Below are 19,368 nucleotides of genomic sequence, written 5' to 3'. Positions count from 1 at the left end.
CTTCGCCGAAGCAGAGGAGCCGCTGGCGGATTTTCGCTTTGTTCTTCCACTCGCTCCATCGAGTTGCCAATGGCTGCCATGTACCTCAAGTGATTCCGCTTCTCTCGTTTCCAGGTCTTTTTGCATCGGCGTGCTCTCATCTCTATTGTCGTCCTTTCCGACCGCCTTTCTCTGTCTTTGGTCGCATACCCGTCTCTCCCTCTCTCGCTTCCATGTGTTCTCTATCTCGTCCCTTCTCTTCTTGATGTGTCTACTGTTTCGTCTCTACGGCTTGCTGCTTCTCTCTCTTCTCTCTCTCGTGTTTTCTCTCTTCTCCTCGCCTCGGTTTCTCGTTTCGCGCTCTGTCTCATCTTCGGTCTGTCTCTTTTCTGTCTCTCGCTCATCTGCGTTCTCTCAAAAGGATCGGCCGTGCACGTCTCTTCTGCTAGGCTTGCCGGCGGCGCTGCCTGGGATGCCGCTTTCAAACCAGCGGGTGCCTGCCTCGCCTGAAGCGCCCCGATTGCTGCGTCGCCGGTTGTCCTTTCTGAGTCCTCGCGCGCATCAACACGGCCCCAGCGCCCCTCTGCCTTTCCACGCGTAGAAAACGGCGGTGGTGCATGCGCCGGGTGACGCTTTGACGGATCCCACGTTTCCCGAGTCAGCAACGACGCGAAGACCCTCCGAATTTTCTTTTCAGCCTCCCAACCCTTTTGCCGCCGGTAATTACTTCGAAACCGCCATTGTCTCTCTGTGTCTGACATGTCTCGTTCTCTGCAGTCATTTATTGAGAGCGGACCCGTTGACAATGACGAGGTCGATATACCACGGATAGACCCTCACTTCGGAGAAGACTTGCACGTCCCTCAGGGAGAGCAACGCCTGTCTGTCGTCTTTGAGCCTTCCATGGCTTTCCTGAACGTCAACGACTTGCCTGTTCGCGAGTTCGTGACAGTGGCGGTCACCTTCAGTTTCGTCTCTTTGCTGTCTCTCTCTTCTCTCTCTCGCCTTCCCTCCTTCTCTGTCGCCGTCTCCCCGCGCCACCGCCTCGTCCTCGGGGCCTGGGGCGTCGCACGCAGGCGACGAAGGAGGCGGCGAGAAGGTCGGCAGCGGAAGACTTTCTTCTTTAAAAAGCTCCGCGAGCAGCACGCGCCGCAGGGTGTCCAACACGTCTGCATGGTAGCGCGAACTTTTAGGTGAGAAAGTCGCACGAGGGAATCGCGATGAAGACGCAGATGAAACAGAGGACGAAGAGGAAGAAGCGTGGGTTGTGGCAAGCGTAACGGACTGAAGATGGTGTCTTGTGTCGAGAGTCCGAGATGGGTCGGCCAGCGCCTCAAAGAAATGAAACTCTTCTTTTTCTGGGTTTTGCGCTCTTTCCCCCCGTCGCTCTTCGCCTTCCGACACGCGGCAAGACGCCGACGATGGCGGAGAGGCGGACGAAGCCGGGGGCAATGACACACGCTCCGTGTGTGCCGTAGGAGAACAGACCTGCCAGAGTACCTCTTCTTCCTCAGGGTTTGCCGCATTAAGAAAGGGTTGCATGCCCCGGACGAGGTCCCGAGCCTGCCGCAGCAGGGAGCGAGGCAGCGTTCTGTGCGTAAAGACAGCCGAACGCGAGAAGCGGAAAACGGTAACGCACCTCGAAGAAGAACATGGCAAAGGCGGGGTCGACTTCCAGACGCCGGGACGCAAGGGGAGACAGACCCAGCAGCAGAGACAAACCGACAAACCGCCGAGAGAGTGCAAGGAAAGACAGAGACAGCACGAAGAAGAAAACATGGGAAGCGGAAACATAGAAAACACGCAACAAGCGGTACACACCGCTCTCCTTTCCAACCTGTGGCGGCGTCGCCTCGCTTCTTTTCAACTTCCTTCAGTGTCCCGCGTTCTGCCCTCACTCTCCCGAATACACTGCAGCGGTGTCTCATAAGCCTGAATCGACCTACGTGGGAAGCCTGTCTCGCTATCTGCCTCCACTTGCGCCGTTGCTTCGTTTGCCTGCGTGTATATTTATCCTCCAGGATCAATCTCCGTTCCGCTTCGCCTCGCCTTTCCATCTACGTCCTTCGGTCTAAGTGTCCACGTGTCTGTGGAAGTGACTGGTCAGACCAAAAGAGTCTTTCGGCTGTGTACGCTGTTCGCTTTTTCGATCGTCCAGACTGCGCCGAGCGGACGTTTCCCCCCTGCCTCACCGCATGTAGGATTCTGCCTTCCATCGCCGTTCGGCGTTCCCCTCTGAAAGGAAAGGGAAATCGAAGACGCCCAAGGCCGAGGCTCGGAGAGAGAGAATCAGATGCTGGACCTTCTTCTCCGTCTCGCGTTCACTCAGGTCGAGAACTCCATCTTCTCGCACATCCGCGGCCTCGTCGTCGACCGGTCTCCCATCTCTCCTTCCTCCGTCTCCTTCTCCGTCTTGGCCCTTTGTTAGTATGTCCTGTCCCGTATGTTCGTCTCGGCTCCGAGTATCAGCCGAAGCAGATTTGTCTCTGTTTTCCGCGCTCTCCGCCGGCTTCTCGCCATCGCCGCGGAGACCGCCGCGCGCCTTCTGCCCGGGCGTCTGCAGCTTCGCCTCCATGTTCTTCGTTTCGGATGCAGGCATGCAATCGAGCGCGTGCTGAAGCAGGAGACTGTGGTGAACGCGCAAAAGCGGCAAAAGCAAGTCCTCCGAGAAATCGCCAAGCCGCTGAAGAAGCAGCCGGTGCGAAGCGTGGAGAAGCTCAAGTGGCGCGTGCCCAGAAGAGCGAGGGCAGTCCGAGAAAGAGGAGAGAAGAAAGGAAGAAGTTGCGGGAAGGAGAAACCAGAAGGCAGACGAAACAGGTACAGGCCAAGAAGACGAAGAAGATGAAGAAGACGAAGAAGGTGAAGAGGACGACGGAACCGTGTTCCACAGGACAGATGTAGGACTTTGAGGAATGACGAAAACGACGGTGTAGGTATGAAGAAACTGGAGCGTGTGGCTGAGGGAGAGCGTGACCTGAGAAGAGCAAGGGACAAGAGGAGACGAAACACTTGGATGAGACAAAAACGTCGAGGAGCATTCCCTCCTTCGAATCCTAGTGCTTTTTGGCAGTCTGCGCCGCAGCTCATCCGAACGCCCCTCCTCGCTCCACTTTTCTGTCATCTGTCGAATATTCTCGCCGACGGTCAGTTTCCGCTTTCCATGCGCCGCCCGACGGCGCCTCGCCGCGGAGACATCCGACGCGGGCTTGGAGCCAAAAAAGCGCGGGGCCGAAAAGAAGGCGAAATCGGAAACAGCAAAAGAGAGAGGAGCCCCGACGGGGAGGGTCTCTTTGCCTCACCGGGAAGTCTCCTTTTTCGTCTCTGTCTCGGAACCCAGCTGAGCGTTCGAGGACGCACAGGAGAAACTGCGCGAGGAGGTGCGGCGTGCACGCAGTCAGGGAGGCAAGCGCCATGAGCACCCCACACAGTTCACTGGAGGTGAGAGCGAGAGAGGCAGGCGCCTTCCGGAGCCGGCGGGGAGAGAGCGAAGCGAGGGCGGCCGAACGAGAGACAGCAGCGGTCGAAGCGTCCGAGAGAGAGGCCAAAGGAGAGAAAGACGCAGGCGCGCGTGGCGAACGGGAAGAAGGCCGACGCGCCTGGTCTGCGGTGGAGGCGCGTGGACGAGGCGAGGGCGGTGAAGGGACGGAGGCAGGCGCGTGTCGTCCTCGAAGGGGACCGGGGCCCAGGGTAGCGAGTGCGCGGCGGAGCAGATGATCGCGAAGGGCCGGAAGAAGGAGAGTTTGGCGGAAACCTGCAGGGAGGAAAACGTTTCGCGAGAGGACGAGACAGAAGAACGTCGAGCGCAACGCTGTGAGGCCTCCTAAACACAAGACGAATTTGTGTTCCGCAGTCGACAGGCTAAACGGCGAGCCAAAAAACAGATGGATAGGCCACGGGCCGAACGCATGGGCCGCGAAATCACCCAGAAAGGTTACAACGCAGGGATTTCTGTGACAGTCCTGAGATTCACCAGACACGGCCCCAACGTGGTCAGCAAACGGGCGACCCAGCGGACGAACAGCTCCGTTAACGCATGCAAACGAAGGCCATAAATCCTTCCGGCGCATTCTGCTCCACTTTTCGGACGTTACGACTGATCCTGCGTCGAAGCTCGACGGGGGATCAGTCGACACCGATACACACAAACGGACGGACAGTCGAAGACACACGGAATGCTTGAATATTCCTGTTCGTTCGTGGAATCAGGAACGACTGTCTGTGCGTGTGTTTGCCTTACGGCCCGTATCAAGAACTCGCAAACAGAGACCGAGACGTGACGACCGGATGGGAGAGAAGAGGAAGTCCTCGCCTTGCGTCGTCCTCGGCTGTGTCTCGCTGTGCCGCGCGTCTCCTTTCTTCCTCGCCCTCTCTTGTTCGCAGGCTGTCTCGCGACTCGCATGCGCGGAGAGCAGCAGAAGGTTCTCAAGCTAGAAGAAAGAAAGAGAGACACAAAAACACGCAGTGGGGACCACGCAGTCCACACACTGACACATGCCAAAACATCCACAAAAAAAGACACAACACCTTATTGGTCGAGCGTCGGCATACGGCTGCACGTTTCAATCTACCTATCCATATATAACTATATATATAACTATATATATATATATATATATAACTATATATATATATACCTATATATATGTATATATATATATATTTTTGGACATCATTCCTGGCATCAAGTAAGACATGTCAATGTATAGGGAGAATGCGAATCCACCACGCAGACGTGTCACGTCGACAGATCCCGTAGCGACATGAAGTCTTTCCGGGGCGTTTCTGGCAAACCGATTTTAGGCCGGCCCATCCGCCTCCTCAGACCTTATAGAGTGCAGCCTGAGGCGCCGACCGGGAAGCCGAAACGGGCGCTCGAGCAGAGGCAGAAACTGTTTCAGAGGCACTAAGATTCACGGCGCTCCTAGGTGCGACTGCGACAAAAGTGGAAAGAGCCTGAAAAGCGTTTTTGAGAAACGTGCGGACGCACACAGGCTCCGCTGCCGCCACCGTATGAGCTGGGACAGAGGGACGACTGAGACCCAGCTGAAGGAAAAGGGAGCGGTTTCTTGGGAAGCGCGCAGGCTCCCCATCCACAGACACACAAAAACTCTCTCTTTAAGGTCACTGTGTGAAGGTGACAAAAGGAGCCACGCGCCGTTCGTTGATCTCGAAAAGACGCAAGAGGCGATCTCGAAAAGACGCAAGAGGCCTTCTCAACTGTACGGCTCCGTCATACGTCTTCCTCTCTCTTTCCTGTTGTCTTCTTGCGCGTTCTCGATTACCCTGTCCTCGATCCTCGACGAGTGAGCAGAACCGGCTGAGGTCTGTGTCTCTCCTCTCTCCACCATTGTTCCCTCGTCCATCCTCCGGGTATCCTGCCTACCTGGTTGGCTGCTTCACCGAGCAGCTTCTCGATTCGGGTCTCGTAGAAGTCCTCGAAAGCCTTCGACTCACGAGGAAGGAAATCGACAGCACCTGCAGCTTCCGCCGCACTTGCTCTCTCTCGCGCCATCGCGTCTCCACCTTCGTCTTCCTCCGAGACGGCGCTTCGCCTCGACTCCCCCGTCTCAACATTGCGCTTCTCTTTTTCTCTGCGGCGCATGCGCTGGGCGTCCATGATCTCCCGCGCGCTGGCTTCCACGCGAACGGCAGGGCGCCTTCGCCCGATCGCTTCGCTCTCGGGCCCCGCTGTCTCCTCGCCGCGCTGGGTGGAGTTCATCTCTCCCAATCCCGGCCGCTCGACGCGGATCTTCCTCGTGAGCATCGCGTGCCGCGCGAGGAGCAACAGGCTCTCCAAACCGAGCATCATGTCAATCAACCGCTCGCACATCGCCTGCGGCGCGTGGGGCGCAGAGATGTCGAGCGCTTTGCCTCCGCTCGAAGGGGAACAAAACGCCCCGGAAGAAGGCGACGGGGCGCGGGCAACAGACACAGCAGACGGCGAAGAAGAAGCAAGAGCGGAAGAAGAAGCAACAGAGGAAGAAGAAGCAAGAGAAGAAGAAGATACAAGAGAGGAAGAAGACGCAAGAGAGGAAGAAGAAGCAAGAGAGGAGGAAGAAACAAGAGAGGAGGAAGACATAGGATGGGAAGAGGAAGCCTCCCGCGAATGAGCAAACGGATGTTCATGGAGGCCTTGGTGTGGCGTTTCGCGCGATTGGGACGGATCCGTTTTCGACGCGCTTAACGGGCTTAAATCCGACTCTTCCGCCGTTTTTGCAACCGGACGGGACGTTCTTCCCAAGAGCGCCGCATTGCACTCGAGAAGCACGGCGCTGAGGTCTTCCAGGGCGAGCAAGAGGGAAACGTAGTCGTGCACCACGCCGTGTGCCTCGTAGTTTCTCTGCCTCTCTCCCCCCCCGTTTCCCTTGCTTCTCTCTTGTGCTTCTTCACAGTTGCCTTCGCCTCTGGCTCCACAGCCAGGCGCCTCGTCGACTCCCTGGGCGAGCGGCCTCGATGCAGGGGCTGCTGAGGCCGAAGATGCGAAACCACTCGACGAAGGCCAAGCGGGGAGAAAACGCGGCAAAAGAAGAGACGTGAGAGCGCGAGACGCCGCGAGGGATCCTTGCTGGACGAGAGTGGCGAGGACCGTTAAAGAAGCCGAGAAAGTCGACGTGGCACTAGAACACCGTTTTCTGCTTCCAGCTTCGTGGGAGTCCCGTGGCAACGCGACCGATCGAAGCGTCGCCGCCAAGTCCTCGGACTCTTTTCGAATCAAGTGCGACGTTTCTCGCACGAACTCGCAGGTTCTTGGGTGTGCGAGCATCGTCCGATATACGGACGAATCGGCGCTGCTGGGTCGGCAGACAACTCGACGTTCTCCGCAGAACCTCGTCACCTCTCTTTCCGAGGTTCCTTCCTCGCCTGGTCTTTCCTCTCCCCCTCCATCGCCCCGCTCTCTGTCGGTTGCAGCGACGGTTGTCCTTCTCGCTGGGTCTGCGCCGCGCATCTCAGTCTCGCTCGGCAAGCGCTCTTTGGTGTCTCTTCGCCCCCCGTTTCGCGGCGCATGTTCTTTGACGCAGGCTCGCGCGGCGTCCGCCTGTCTCCGCGTAGGCGGTTCTCTGAGACTCGCCTCGAGACTCGGCTCCGCCACCGTCGCCGCCTTTGCAAAGGTCGCCAGCAGAGCGACTGCGACGGACATTCGATGTCTCCTTGAGCCGAAGGAACTTTGCGGAGACGCGCCGGCGAGCGGCGACGCCACGGCACGGTCTCCGTCTCCGTTTCGGGAAAGAAACGAAAGGACCAGGGAAAGAAGAACCGGGTGCGGGCTGGTCCCGTTCCTCTGTTGCGAGCAGCGTGGCGATGCCTGCGCGTTTGCCGAAGGAGACAAAGACGGAAGGAACGGGGAAGAAGCAGAAGCCGAGGCGGGGACAGAGGAAGACACCGAAGGGTTAGGAGAGGCAACTGAAGGAGATGAGGAGAGAGACAACAACGCCTGCGAGGAACGGGCCGAAGGTAACAGGCGGGCTGTCGTACTGGATACGGGAGGCTCCACGAGAGCTGGAGGAAGGCAGAAAACACTCAATAGCGCCGGAGCCTTCAAAAAGGCATGCGACAAAGTCGCAATGTCAAGCAGAGATAAATCCGGTCCATGTCGGGACGCGAGCACGTGGCCACAGACCTACAAGAACAGGACAAAGAGAGAGAAAGACAAAGAGGGAGAAGGACACGCCTGACATATGCCATTTTCGCCTTCGCTTTTGAAAGTCGCGTTTTCCTTCAAAGCAATTGTGCCTTCCCCAGCTCGTTGCTTCACAGCCTCCCAACCTCGTTCCTCCGTCCCCTTCCCCTGTTTCTGTTCTCGTCCGTTCGTCGCGCCTCGGGAGGATCCTTCGATCGCATTCCTGGCAGCCTCTCCGTTCTCGGGCGCACCCTCTGTCGCGGTTTGCGCTTCTCACTCTGTCCCTCTCCGCGTATCCCGTTAACCTGTTAAGTCTCTCGATCCGTCTTTGGGCACTGGTCGTTTCTCTTCCTCTTTCTTCCTCTTTCCTCCACTTTCTTCCACTTTCTTCTTTCGCCGTTTCTCGGTCATTCAGTCGCGTGTTCATGTTCCGGGATTTTTCGTGTCCGAGACAAAGAAACTTGAGCGTTTACCTGCAGAAGGAGGAGCAAGTCTCGATGTGCCGCGTCGCCTCTCTCCAGGAACGCCTTCAAATCGTTTGGTGTTGCGAACGAAGCCCACACACGCTCCTGTCTCCCGCTCCCCTCTCCGAAACAGATGTCCTCTTGCACGTCCTCTCGCGTTTCTTCCCCTTCGCTGTCTGTTCGCGCCGTGCACGTTGCATCTGCGGTTCCGCGTGACGTTGTGCTTCCAGTGAAAGGCCGTTTTCTTCTCTCAAGAGCCAGGCTGCAGTCGTGGAGGGTAGTCGCCACCGAGACAATCGAATCCATCAACATAACGAGGAGGTGCGGAGACGCGCAAATCTCTTCCAATTTCCTCGTCGAAAGAGAGAGCGGCACAGCTCCGGGAGAACGCCCCTCCGCCGGGAAAACTGACGACACGCGAGGAGACAAACCTTCTCGCGAAAAGGGCGAGGCGTTTTGGAAAGGTTCACCTTGCGAGGAAGCACGTGGCGGGGAGATCAGGTGCGACGGCCCGCTCGCAGTGCCTTCCGCAGCGAATGGAGACCTGCGAAGCTTCAGGTTGAGGAGGAAGGAACAGAGTGAGGAGAAGAAGAGAGACACCAGGCAAGGTGGCGACTTTGCTACTGGCGTGTCCAGCGCTGGACGCTGCAAAGAGTCGAGACTGGAACGCGAGAGCGCGGGGACTGACCCAGACGACGGAAGGAGAGTCAGAGACGAAGCGACGCAGACCTGAGAAGGCGGCGCCGAGGCCACATCGCGCCCTGTGCGCTCGTGCAGTGCTTCGTTCGCTTTCTCGCTGGGCAATGTCGCGTGGACGAGTCCAAATCCGTCGTCGTCGTCTTCGCCTTCTCGATCCAAGAAACAACTCTCGCAGTCTTCCCCTTCCCCCCACTCTGTGCCCGCAAGCTCTCGCGGACGCTCGACGGGAACCAACGGCGAGTCGGCGGTGCTACTCGTGGAGTCGGAAGCCGGAAGAAGACAAGGTGAAGGAGACGGAAAGCTAGAGGAAGGAGACAAACGAAGAGGAGCCGACGGCGAAGGTGAAGCAGCCGAGGCCGAAGAGAGAGAGAGCAAAGCCGGGGCTGCACGCGCCACAGCCCCAGCTACAGTTACGATTTCCTTTCCGGCCCAGCCGTTCTGCCACAGACTGTCCGTCTCCAGGATCCTTCCGAGCAAGGCCTGAGAGGCGAAGAGGAGACACGCGCACCCACCGACACGTACGCAGGAAAAAGGAGAGGCATAACGCCGGAGCATCGCGGAGCTGAATGTGGAGAGAAAGCGACACGCACGTGTGTCCACATCCAAAGCGCCCGCGTATGCCTGGTTACACAAACAGAATTTTCCCAATCCCCCTACAGACACACACACAAATATATATATATATATATATATATATATATATATATATTCCCGAAATTGAGGACATACAACTCCACGTGCACGTAAATACATATTTGCATATGTATATAATCAAGATGTATATACACTTCCACAAGTGCAGAAATGTATCTCCTTCGACTGTCACGTGGCGGCAGTACAGTTTCTAAGCGCATAGATAATCATAGGTAGACAGATAGATAGATAGATATGGATAAATATATGTATATATCCGTTCAAGGTTTTATATGTGTCTGCCGGTTTGAAGTGCATGTGCAAGGCTCGCACCTGAAAGAGCTTGGCTGCATTTCGCAAGGCCTCTTGGGTAGGCTCACACGGTTCCTCCATCGCCTCGCTTGCGGCCCCGTCTCCGGTCTCTCCCACCGGCGCTCGTCGTCGCAAATCTTCAAAACGATGAGCAGCCAGAGAAGATTGGGAAGAAAGCGAAGCCAAGACTCGAGGAGGCAAAGGTGAGGTGGACGAATTCGCCGCGCTGCCCGCGAGGTAGAGCGAGAGCGCTCGCAGGGAAGTCGCGCAGTGGTGAGGGACGATGAACTTGGGCAGAACGTCCACGACCCGTTCCGTGAAGGATCGAGAGACTAACAAATCCGTTAAACAGATACTCTCTTCTTCCCGCTGTCGCTGCTCGGTCCTTCCTTCCTCTCGCCACTTGTCGGAGTCGAGGGGCGGGTCCAGCGAAGGCGGCGGCGAGGAAACGGGAAGCGACGGCGAGATGTGGAGATTCGCGTAAGCTGCGAGGAGGACAGAGATATGCGAAGGTTCGAATTGGAAGGCAGAACTGAGGATCCTCTCGTGGCATGCCTTGAGCATCCGCCCCCATTCCCCTCTTGCTTCTTTCTTCCCTCCAAGAGCGCGATCGACAGCCGCGAGTCTGTCGCTCCCGTCCTCTTTCCGGCTTCGCCCAGCCTCGCTCTGGTCTCCCGTCGCGCGCAGCGCCGGCTCCTTCCCGCCGGCCAAGAGCGCGACAACGACGCCAAACTCCTCCGCAGACAGACGGGCCGAAAAGCGGCACAGCTCGCAGCTTCCGTGGACGAGAGCAACGAGACTGTGAGGGTGGAGACTCGTCAGTTTCTCCCGCCGGAGAGCCTGCGGAAAGTCTCGAACCAGAAAAGGCAGCGCGCGGCTTGCCAATGCAGACAGAGTCGACACCCAGGGCGGCGCGCCGGGCGGCGCGCCGTGCGGCGCTGCTGAGCTTGGAGACGCAGACGCAGCGTGGTCCGGCCCGAGAGAGGCTGTAGATGAGGGCGCGAAAGCAGGCGGCGAACGCAAAGCGGCAAACGATGGCGGCGGAGGCGAGGGCGCCGAGGAGGACTCCGGCTGCCGAGCAGCGGGAGACAACGGGTTCACGCCTGGAGCCTGAGACGAATCGAAAGTCGCCGGCAACGCGTGGGTGTGCGCCTCCTCCAGCAGCTTCAGGAGAGCTACCAAATGTCCATACAGAGCCGCCACGTCTCTCCCGGTGCACTGTCGATCTTTCTCTTCACGCGCCAGAGACTCCCGCGACGCGAGAGACGCAGTAGCCAGAGAAGGCAGACGCGCAGGGCTGCGAGAGCTGAGCACGAGGTTACGAAGTGAAGACGTGATCAGCAGGGTGTACAAGCGCACGTCGATGAGGCGCATTTTGATGAATGCGTCAAGAATCATCGACAGATCTTGGCCATTCAGGAATAGGAGATTGTCTTTTCCGCAGTCTTCTGCGAGTCTTGAAATGCGTCGTTCCTCCTCTTCTATCTCGCTCCACATTCTCTCCGCTTCGTCCCCCACGTTTCGTTTGGTTTCCTCCGCTCGTGTGTCTCCGACGCCTTGTTGGGCTGTCTCGCCCCGTCTACCAAGCGCCTCTTCCGCCGCTGTCTTTGGCGCCTGGAGAGGTCGACCTTGCTCGTGTTCTCTGCGCCCTCGCGCGTTTTCCGCCGTCGCCAGAAGAGCCTCTTTTCTCAACTGGATCTGGTTCCACTGCTCCTCTACGGCGCGTCGACCCTTGAAGACCGCCGAGTGCCTTTGCTGCAGCAGCGAGAGGCGAGCCGCCAGTCGCCGAAAGAGTCGCATCACGCATGGGGAAGAGAGCGGGGATCCCTCGAGGGGAAACAGTGGGAGCGTCAGCGCCTGTTCGAAGCTCAAGCAGCCAAACCGGAGACCCGAAGCCTCCGGAGAGGCCAGCGACTGCGGCCGCGGGGGACGCGACGCCGCGGTCCCCGCACCGATCGCGAACCCCGACGAGGTGACGTCTAGTCTCTGGTTCTTGTCTCGGATGGCTACGCTGGGGCGCGCGGGCGGCGCGGGCGGCGTGAGCACGAGCTTTGCCTGAGAGGAAAAGGCCCCAGCGTGTCGGTTCCGGCTCGCCAGCAGAACCTCGTGTTTCATAAACAGATGCAGAAGCCGAGCGCAGTCGCGAGGGTACGCCTTCTCCACGAGGACGACGTCGTCAGCGAGGTAGGCGGCGGCCCGTCGAAAGAGGAGCGGGGAAGAGAGCGACAGGTCGCGAAGAACAACGTGGAGGAGCCGCAGCACAGACGAAAGCTGCACGTGGGCTCTCTCTAGACTTGGAGGAGAAGCAGAGGCCGCAGATGGCCGCAGAAGAGAGATAGCCGCGGTGCATGCGAGACGAAGGAGTTGCACGCACGTCGACGATTCTTCCGGCAGTCGGCGAAGCATCTGCAGGAATTCCTTGTTTTTTCCATCGCAGGGTACCCTCTCAAAAGTCCCAGGAGGCGCGGACGAACCGTCGTGGTTGGATTGTGCACAGGGAAACAGACGGGAAGGCAGCTCAGGAAGCGAGGTGACAGAGGATGGTGGAGAAGAGGAAAGAGGAGACGAAGCAAACAGAGGCGACGAGGGAGACAGCGACTGGGGAGCAAGGAGATGCGCGTAGGGTTCCAGAGACGACGAAGGAAAGAGACGAGTCGCGGAGTGCTGCGGAGTTGTTCTCATCAGAGAAGCAAGGGAAGTGCACATGCGCGCGAGCTGATCGAAATCCATGAGCCTCACGTGCACGAGAAGACAGGCACAAATCTCCTCCAAATCCCGGCCGGAAAGCTTCACGAACTCGCCCCGAGACGAATCCGCAGGCGACGTAGGGCGACGGCCAATCTGGCCTCGGTGCCCGGCTGCGCGGCTTTGCAGGCCTTCGAGTTGGTCCAGCACCCTCTCGACTGAGGCGGAAGGAGACGCTGAGTCGCGCGACGACAACGTGGAAGAAGAAGCCGAACTGGGCGAGGGCCGCGATTTTGAGACGCGCGGCTGCCTGTCCCCAGTCGGAAAGGAGCGTGTCGAAAGCCGGCATCTCCATCCGTGATCGGAAGGGCTGTTCTTCTCGCTCTCAGACAGGCCTCGCCCCTCCAAACCCCCTGTCTCGTGGTGCATTCGACGCCACGTTTCACTTCGCGGTGCGCTATTTTCTCTTCGCTCCAGCCGTTTGGCGGCCACGGCCCCGTTGCCTCTGGCGTTCCAGCGTTCTTCCTCGCGTTCGCTCTGGCGTCCATACACCCCTCCGTGGGCGCTGGGGTCACGAGTCCCTTCTGCGAAGACGAGCCTTTCGTCGCGCTCTGGGGAGGGGCGGGGCATCGCCAGGCGGGGCGGCGTATCGCCGCGGGACCGTGGACGCGGGCGAACTGCAGGAGTTGAGGGTGCCGATGAAGAAAACGGAGCTCGAGAAGAAAGCGGAATGGGCGACGCGCGCGCCGGCGAGAAAGGAAGAAAAGAGAACGCCGGACGCGGTTCGGCCCCTTGGCGCCTCTGTGTGTGAAGCGTGCCCCGCCTCTCTTCCCACAGATCGGACTGGTGACCAGGTGAAACGCGTCCATGGTCGTTTTTCTCTTCTCCTTTGGGGTTGTCTCTCCCCTGACTCGAGCAGCGCGTCGGTGGTGCAATTTGTCCCTCGGGCGCGCAACCCGGCACTGGGTCTTTTCTTGCGGTGTCTCCTCTCCGTGCCTCACGGAGCGAGCGGGAGGAAGACCTGACAGTCTCAGCATGGCGTTGTGACTTGTCTGAACTTTTTGCACGCGCTCCCTCCAACGGTCCACGATGCCTCGACAACGCGCAGTGAGTGGATGCCTTTGCATCCGGAAGGCGCGAGGAGATCAAACACAGCGTCACTCCATACTGTCGCGAGGGCAGTACAGAGAGCGGCGAATGAAGAGGTTGGGAAAACGTAGAAATGTCAGGGGCGAGAAGGCGTAAACGCTTTCGGATGTACATTGTCGAGAAAAGCGGAAGCGAGAGGTGCGGAGGAGCGGAAGCGAGAGGTGCGGAGGAGCGGAAGACGGAACGTCGAGCTCACGAGAGGGTTGAGGGGAACCTTTCGGTGCACAGTCAAGGCACTGCGAGATCAATCGACTTTGCCGTTGCTTCCAGAAAGTAACGCGGAAGACGTAGCTTCATTCGTAGCATCTCGCCCCATGATGCCAATGGAAAAGAAACGCCATCCGTCGTTCAGTTAAAGCACACAATCACCGGAGCCGCCGCGGCAAGACTCAGGGAAAGTTCAATGTCCACAGAGACCAGAACCGCACAAGAAGAAGCCTCGGGCAAGGTGTAGGTACACTGCAAGTCCATTGAGAGAACAGGAAGCCCGAGAATGCCGTCCTTCTGTTTTGTAAGACGTCTTCGTCACGACCCGTTTTTCGCGGCCTTCCGCATTTTTGGGCATGCACGAATGAAGGAGGACGTCTCTTCCCTTCCGAAAAACGCGATGGCCCTGGAAAACATGTGCAACTAAAAATACCAAACAGTCTAACTAACATCCTTTCTCTCCGTCCTCGTGGCTTTCGCCTGCTTCCGTCCACATATATGCACTGTTCTGCGTGTCTCCTCGTTTGTGTCTCCGTCGGGCCTTCGCCCAACACCGAAGATCTTCAATGGAAGTGTTTCTTGTTTTGACATGAATGGAAAAGAGAGAGAGACGCAGAAACAGAGGAAAGGAGGAAAATAAAACATTACTTCGATCGCGGTTCACCGGGAGATCGTGAGATGCGAGTCAAACAGAATCTACCTACTGTTCGAAAGCAGTTACGCTGGAGACACTTGCATGCGCATCCATGTAGAGGGCAACCGCAAAGCATGTTCGCTTTGTTGTTTCCCGAAGAAGTACGTTTTCTTATGTTTGGAGGTTGAAACGAGGGCAACGTTTTCCCGAAAAACAGCACACTGCACGCGGACATTTTCCCTTGTTGCCTGAGCTCTCTAGACGCCTTGGATATCCCCTGACAGCTAATAGTATGACTCAATTCGTTATCATAATAAAAATCCAAAAGCATACCCGTCATGTCTTCTGATGAAGAGCAACCACACATTAAGCATCATATCCTGCTCTTTCCTGGAGACTCATTCTGCGCGCAGTCGAACGCTCTTTCGCTGCGTGCGCTATGTCGGCGAGACATGCCAGTGTCATTCCGATATCTTTTTTTCTCTGCATGCACGGCACGACAATTTGTGTGTTTCTGTAAACGCAGAACGGCTTTTCTGTGAAAATCCGCTGTAATTTCCAGGGAATGTCACGCTTCGATAGTTCAGGTCGTGCTGCAGCCTTCGGGCAGACCAGTGTGCGTGTAGGCGAAGATAGCTTCACGCTAAAACACAAAAGCTGTTCCTACGGGGATGTGCTTGTGGAACGGAAAAAGATAGACAAGCAGAACATCCCTTTTTGAATTAGAAAAGCAGACTTCTGCGCCCCGGTAGTAAATACCGCTAGGAATCTATGACCCTCTAGTAGGGAAATTACGGTGTTATATCTACACTGTTGCCGCTCTCTCTAGGGGAGAGTGCAGTGCGTGAAACAGATGGTCTGCTACACGTCGTGAGCCTTCTATCTTTTTCGGTGATGCGATTTTCAAGAGTCCCCTATATAGAAAAACGTCTGGATACGATCCCAATTGCGGGCTCCTGCAACCTGTCAAAAAATGTAACAAACTCCTATGACGGCCGGTCTCCCCGGACACTCAGGGCGGTCAGTGTGTAAGAAAGATGTCACTCTTTCGAGTCTCTCCAGTGCCGGTGAAATGTATAAAGTTGAGTACTTACCGAAGCAAAGAGGCGGTCTAAATAGGAGCCAAGCAGCTTGTCTCCCTAACAGAACCAACATTTGGACAAAACACGGCCATGCTTCCCGGCACAAACGAACAGGGAGCCTCTGGATAAAAGGGAAACCTATTTTCCGTGTTTGGTGTGGCGCGGCTGAAGCGCAGTGTGAGCGGTACGACCAAATGCTTCTTCTGAACAGCTCACAAGGCGAGGCCACCGAACTGATGAATCGTGAATGTCAACCAAAAAGGGAGAATTAACCCGATGGGGTTTCTCTGTTTCACGCAAAGTCAGAGAAATGCAGTGTGGTGCATGGTAAGTGCAGGCAAATAGAAAGTACAGTCATATCTACGTTTCAACAAGAAGCGTGCAGAATCCTGAGGATGCCAAGGAAAAGTGTAACCCAGCACAACAATTCTTCCACCGTTTTTACAACTCTTGGACTGTCGCCTGAACAACACTCCGACCTTTTTGACTGCGTGCCTCTTGTACAGCGAGGCATCCGCGTTGTGTATTTAATGTGGGCACTGTATTGGAGAGGCAAAAGAATTTCGCACCCCCACCCCGCTGATAGAGATGAGCCGAAGGTTTTCAGTCGCCTCCGGCGAGCTTGCGCGGCCTTCACCCTCCGAAATTAGCGGGGGTCTGCGAAGGAACTGCCCGTAGAAAATCAAAAGTAGCTGCAGCAGAACTCAGGAGACGTGAACCTCGGCTCAGTAGAACAATGACGTGACGCCCTCGGGTGGCGAACGGGCGGTTTAGTCCCTGTTGTCACGTGATCATTGGAACTGTCAGGCAAATGGCCCTTTAAGAAGAGTGCACAGAGAGTCAGTGGTGATAGCGTCTTCGGAGTGAGGAAACAGGGCGGGAGAGCAAAGTGACAGCATCGTACGCCAGGGATTGTCCACAACGCTAACGACGGCGACCGTGCACCCCGACGGACTTGACAACAAGGTATGGTGTACCGTCGACAGGTACGAATGCTGAAGATGGCCGTCGTCACGTGACCGACGATACGCGAAGCTGAAGCACAGCAGCTTGTGTTCTCAGCGACTGAACAACGGGCTAGTCAGTCCGGAGTCTTGTCTGAAGAGTGGGAACATTGTCTGTGGCTGCAGTGACTCAGGGAAGCACGGTTATTTCGCCAGTAGAGATCTGTCTAGTCAACTGCATTGCATGCTCTTCTGCGTAGATGTTGTTCCATTTGAACGTGACTCCATGGCATTGTGAAACGTCGGTGGTACCAGCAAAAGGTGCTCTCTGTTGCTGATGTGTCGCGCTTACCGTTAAGCGCAGTGCTCTGTGGACTTTTGATTGATGCATTGCTTGCGACAAGACGCACTGTAGTCCAACGCCATAGCATTTTACCAGTGACAGGATGACTGGCTCTGGATTCAGAAGGCATTGAGCACGTGCTGGCATCTAAAGAGAAAGCCCTGTATGGTCATCAGGACTCGTAATCGAGTCCGAATGTGTACTATGCGGGCAATTGATGACCCGCTGCAGCACAGTACGCTGCAATCGCTAGACCAGAATTGTCAATTCAACGTCCAGGTGGGAATAGAGTTTCACGAGAGTACACGCACACCAGCCCTTGGGAAGGTAACTCCCCAGTTATCTTCCCGTCATCGGCTGGGAAAAACTCGACAGAGTCTTGTGAGTTCTGGGGTGTTCGGAGAAAAGTGGACAGTTTCACCTCGAACCTGCAATCCCCTCTACAAAGAATCGACCTTTAACGTACCACCTAACTTCTTTGGAGTCTTCTGATGGACATTCCATTGTGCCTTTCCAGTCCAGCCTGCTCGCCCACGCAGTGGCGGGTCAGCCAGTGCGCCAGGCCTGGATAATCCCGGGCAGAACACACCATCTTCTTTTTAGATGCGATAAAGATCGCACCGAAAGTTCCGCGTCCAAACCACTCTTTCCATTTCGTACTACCGTCTTGCTCATTCGGGAAACCACTTTAACTTCGCTGAGGAAGTTGCTCAGCACCGGAGAACGAGCGGAGGATCAGCTTGTCCCTGGGCGGTCACCTGATCAGTTTTTGCTGCTTCTGCCCTCTTTTCGTGCAGTAGTTTTAGCATGCACGGGGCCACGGTTTTCCTTTTGCCCGCCCACGGTTCATGCCAACAAAGACCTTCGTGAATCGTTCCTCGTGTTTCAGCAGGACATCTGATTTCTCTTTCTTCAACGCTCTGCTGGATTCCGTCTCTGAGGCCGGGGTGTGTGTGAATGAAGTCGTTTCCTTGCCGGTTCTTCCGTGGGTACCCCGACCGTCAGCTGTCGCGCCAAGCGACGCAGCGAGTGAAAAAACTCGCAGTTCCCTCGCAAAAGAGCCTCCTTTTCCTCTTACGGAAAACAGCCGGAATGTGGTTTTTCTGTGGAAGGTCTTGATCCTGTGGCTGTGAGTGTCTATACGGCAGAGGCGTGTAGCGGCGCGACGTGGACTGGAGTCCGTCGTGAAAAGACCGCCCGTGACACCGTCGCTCGAGTCCGTTTTCCCGGGACTGCATTTCTCGAAAGAAGCCGATTTTGTGAGTCACGAACCTCTTTGATTCACTTGCCCTTTACAAATGACCATGATTTGTGACGGTTTCGATGACCTCGACAGACAGTGCGCGGAAGGCGCACTGACGCTGGAGCCGCCGGCCAGTGTGCCGACACCTCGCCCTCCTGCCACGGCTGAGGAACGCCGAAGAATTCAGGAGAAATACCGGGAAAAAATCAAAGAAAGAAAGATTCGCATCTACCAAAATGCCTTGGAGGAGGTGATTCGGAGGGAGAAAGCCAGTTCCATGCGGCAAGTCGTCTTCAAAGTCCCCGTCCAAACACGCGTAAGCGAGACGCCAGCGAGAGAGTTCCACGCGCTTCCGGCACCACACTCGGTCTCAGCCTCGCCCAGCTACTCTCCCTTTCATTTCCCCAGCGTATGTTGCCGAAGGACGAAAAACACGGCGGGGGGATACCGGCGACACGATCGGATGTTTGGCGGGCCCTGAGCGAGGTCACCCCGGCGGCGCACGCAGTGTGCAGAGACTACCGAGTGCACATGTTCTGACCTGTATGTACGCGGCATTTCCCCGTGTGATTCTTTTCCCCTGTTCAGTTCGGTCAGAACGTCTGCCTCGTTGGGAGCGACGCGACCCTAGGTAGCTGGATCGCCGAGCAGGCCGTGAACATGATTTGGACCCAGAACAACATTTGGCAGTGCGAGCTCAAGTTTCCGAGAGGTGAGAGTGCTGATCGCTGTGCTACAGTTCGCCTTTCCATTTTCGACGCTGCGACTTCTGTCCATGCCGATGATTGGGTGTACTGGGGCACTCAGGATTGCTGACTCGCGACTCACAAAAGTGTCCCGAGCGTCCCGCCGCAGCCGGCATCCAGGGACCATCCGTCTTGTGACACGTGCAGGGTATAGCCCTTTTCTTTGCGCGATGTTAAATGAAGGGGAAATGTCTACCGTGTGCCGTGCTAAAAACATGGCGGAGGTCGATCGCGCACTTACTAGCCCTCTGTCAACGGACCTGATACATGGCAACTCTTGCGTGGCCAGTGAATTTACACCTCCCGTGTGCTGGTGTGTGGCTGCTGCGTTCTCCCTGAAAACCAGAGACGACGCGCGTCGAGTATAAATACCTCATCAAAGAAGGCAATTACGTCATCTGGGAGCCTGGACAGAACCACGTTCTAGATCTCCGCCGTTTGCAGGAACTCGTCCAACCGAATATGTCGAGAGGTGTCGAGGCTGCACGGGTGATTCAAGACTCCTGGGGCCGAGGGGATGCCCAGGGCTTGTAGCGGGGCGCGGGTTTAGGGTTTAGGGGCGTGTGCGGTCTCGTGCTCGGCGTGCTGACCTTCTCCGGAACGGCTGAGGACGCGGGAAAGGCGCCCGAG

General features: G+C 56.8%; 2 protein-coding genes across 2 annotated transcripts; one reads left to right on the top strand and one right to left on the bottom strand.

The window, feature by feature from the left end:
- Positions 1 to 756: 756 nt before the first annotated feature.
- NCLIV_057800 (conserved hypothetical protein) lies at positions 757 to 13,020 on the bottom strand (the record flags this gene model as incomplete). The annotated part of the gene is made up of 8 exons (XM_003885336.1): positions 757 to 1,165; positions 2,172 to 2,953; positions 3,279 to 3,730; positions 4,217 to 4,406; positions 5,363 to 7,104; positions 7,453 to 7,597; positions 8,071 to 9,240; positions 9,727 to 13,020. 8 exons carry the CDS (start codon positions 13,018 to 13,020, stop codon positions 757 to 759), a joined length of 8,184 nt encoding a protein of 2,727 aa, XP_003885385.1.
- Positions 13,021 to 18,053: 5,033 nt separating this feature from the next.
- On the top strand, positions 18,054 to 19,272 carry NCLIV_057790 (4-alpha-glucanotransferase family protein,related; the record flags this gene model as incomplete). Its single annotated transcript, XM_003885335.1, has 3 exons — positions 18,054 to 18,308; positions 18,581 to 18,704; positions 19,085 to 19,272. 3 exons carry the CDS (start codon positions 18,054 to 18,056, stop codon positions 19,270 to 19,272), a joined length of 567 nt encoding a protein of 188 aa, XP_003885384.1.
- Between the last annotated feature and the right edge of the window lie 96 nt (positions 19,273 to 19,368).

Source organism: Neospora caninum, chromosome XI, assembly GCF_000208865.1.
Source record: "Neospora caninum Liverpool complete genome, chromosome XI".
NCBI lineage: Eukaryota > Apicomplexa > Conoidasida > Eucoccidiorida > Sarcocystidae > Neospora > Neospora caninum.
The sequence above is the reverse complement of the archived record's forward strand: the minus strand, read 5'-3'. Positions and strand labels throughout refer to the sequence as shown.